At 46.9% G+C, this 2,460-nt stretch overlaps 1 protein-coding gene across 1 annotated transcript; it reads left to right on the top strand.

Moving 5' to 3' along the window:
• Positions 1-987: 987 nt before the first annotated feature.
• Positions 988-2,448, top strand: Pmar_PMAR002597 (arginyl-tRNA synthetase, putative; the record flags this gene model as incomplete). The annotated part of the gene is made up of 7 exons (XM_002768414.1): positions 988-1,062; positions 1,105-1,267; positions 1,316-1,453; positions 1,521-1,818; positions 1,863-1,989; positions 2,038-2,187; positions 2,236-2,448. Coding segments are annotated over 7 exons (1,164 nt in total), but the record flags the coding sequence as incomplete, so codon positions are not given.
• Positions 2,449-2,460: the final 12 nt, after the last annotated feature.

Raw genomic sequence — 2,460 nt, forward strand, 5'->3', positions numbered from 1 at the left:
ACGGCCCTTGATACGCATCGATAGCTCTCCTGGAGAATGCGATAGTATCAATGGACATCCTCTTTCTCTGACGGATATTGTTAAAATCCTCAATACAAGTGTAAGAATCTGTGTAGATGTCGGCATCTTTGCAGGGACGGTTACTTACAGTCTACATACTTTCAAAGGTGTCATCTTTGATGACACCCAAGGCTCCCTTCGCAGGAATGCCTAGGTGGTGGTGGTCCTTACCATTCCATCTACCGCTCCATCCAGAAACCCAGAAGAATATCATAATCATGTCTGAGATGTGAGGTGTGAGTCACACCATCAGATGGTTTGCATCCGTCCTCAAGGAAGTTTGATAGCGCGAAGCGATCATCCGGTTCCAATGATCCATGTATCCGGATTGTACTACACTGTAGTAGAGCCCTTTCAAAAGTCAAAATACTTTGAGAGTGGCGAAGATAATCTTCACCACATCTCAACTTGAAACTACCAGTCGTATGATGCGGCTCGACTGACAAGATGACTCTGTCGGCCGCATCACGATTAAAAATAATAGAGTCGCCATCTCTGGCGAGATAATGAACCACACCGAAGATCTTCACCACCATCGAAACGGAGCCGCGCTCCTCTTCCTCCTCGAACTCGAAAAGGAGCTCCGCCGGAGATCTCCGATGCTTCCGGACGACCTCTACCCTCCTGTCGTCGACAGGCTGTCGATGACTCGCACTCCGTGCCTGAAAAGGACACTAAGCAGAGACGTCAAAGCAAAATTCTACATTGTAGGTCCTACAACTGAGGAGATGGGCATGACAGAGTGTCGTTGACGGTTGTAGAAGGCATAGCACTCCGGCTCAAGGCTTCGCGTAGTAATAGATTACGTCGGCGAGCGCTTAATACGTGGGTCTTTCGTAACCTGCCATCAGTCGTCCAAGTGGTACTGTATTGGAAGGATTGCAACGAAATCGCTGCTCAGTTTTCCTCGTTCTATCCTTGTTATCGATGAAGCCGGTCTCCAGTCAAGTTCATGAGGCCTTTGGTAAGGCCTTGAGGTCTACGATGCCTTCGACGCTACAGGTAATAATATAATCCAAATCGGCATCCAATGACTACCGACAGGCCTCTTGTCCGGACCCGATGGTCGCTACAGCCAATCCTAAATTTGGGGATTATCAATGCAACAACGCGATGGGGTTGGCGAAGAAGTTTAAATCGGATCTTCCTGATGGGATGAAGATTCCAAAACAAATCGGAGAGAAGATCAAATCCAATTTAATGGAAGGTCGGCGGCCGTCACCATTCGTCCGACGTCAGACGTGTTCCTCTTTAGAATCTCCCGAAGAGTTCGAAAGTGCCACCGTCGCCCCCGCGGGTTTCGTGACGGTTAAACTTTCCTCTGGTTGGATCGCCAAACAATTGACATCGAGTGTAGTAGAAAACACTATAACATATTGGGAGGAGCCCTCAGGTACTCGGTGAATGCAAAGACGGTAAAATTAAATTGGATTTACCCAATAAGGAGGCGCCGAGGAAAGTTATTGTGGACATGTCGAGTCCGAACATCGCAAAGGAGATGCACGTTGGGCATCTGAGGAGTACTATTCTTGGAGAGACCGTCAGTCGAATACTCGAATACTCCGGCAATGATGTATGCAATAATATTATTAATCGATCATCAATCGACTCACAGGTTCAACGTATTAATCATGTCGGCGATTGGGGTACTCAATTTGGTATGTTGATTGAACACATGAAGGACGCTTATCCCGACTTCCTCAACCACACCCCCGAAGTCTCTGATCTTCAATCCTTTTATAAAGCGGCTAAGAAGCGGTATAGTCCGGACCTTTTGGGGTTACTTTAATAATATCTTTTAGTTTCGATGAGGAACCCGACTTCAAGAAACGTTCCCAAGAAGAAGTTGTCGCCCTTCAATCGGGTGATGAATACGCTCGGAAGGCTTGGCAGATTTGTTGTGATATTTCGAGGAAGAGTTTTGAGGAGGTAATAAAAGCCACTGAGAGGCCAACGCCTCGAGGCCGCCATCATCAGGTCTACAGCCGCCTCGGCATTGAAGGCTTGAAGGAGCAGGGGGAGAGCTTTTACAACGAAATGATCGGACCAATCGTTGAGAAGTTGGAAAAGGAGGGACTTGTGGTCGAATCAAACGGCGCCAAGTGCATCTTCACTGATGTTGATGATGTGAATATTATAATTGATAATTCGATTTGTTATTATTAGAATTATCAGGTGCCAATGATGGTAGTGAAGAGTGATGGAGGTTACGGCTATGATAGTACTGATGTGACGGCGGTGTGGTATCGATTAACTCAACTACACGCCGATGAAGTTGTTTATATTACCGACCTCGGACAAGAAGTTCATTTCAAGAAGCTCTTTGAAGTCGCCAAGATGGCCGTTGGCATCATCCTCCTCAAACTAAACTCGAATACCTCGGCTTTGGTGTCGTCTGTG

Source organism: Perkinsus marinus (genome assembly GCF_000006405.1).
Source record: "Perkinsus marinus ATCC 50983 genomic scaffold scf_1104296968378, whole genome shotgun sequence".
Lineage (NCBI taxonomy): Eukaryota > Perkinsozoa > Perkinsida > Perkinsidae > Perkinsus > Perkinsus marinus.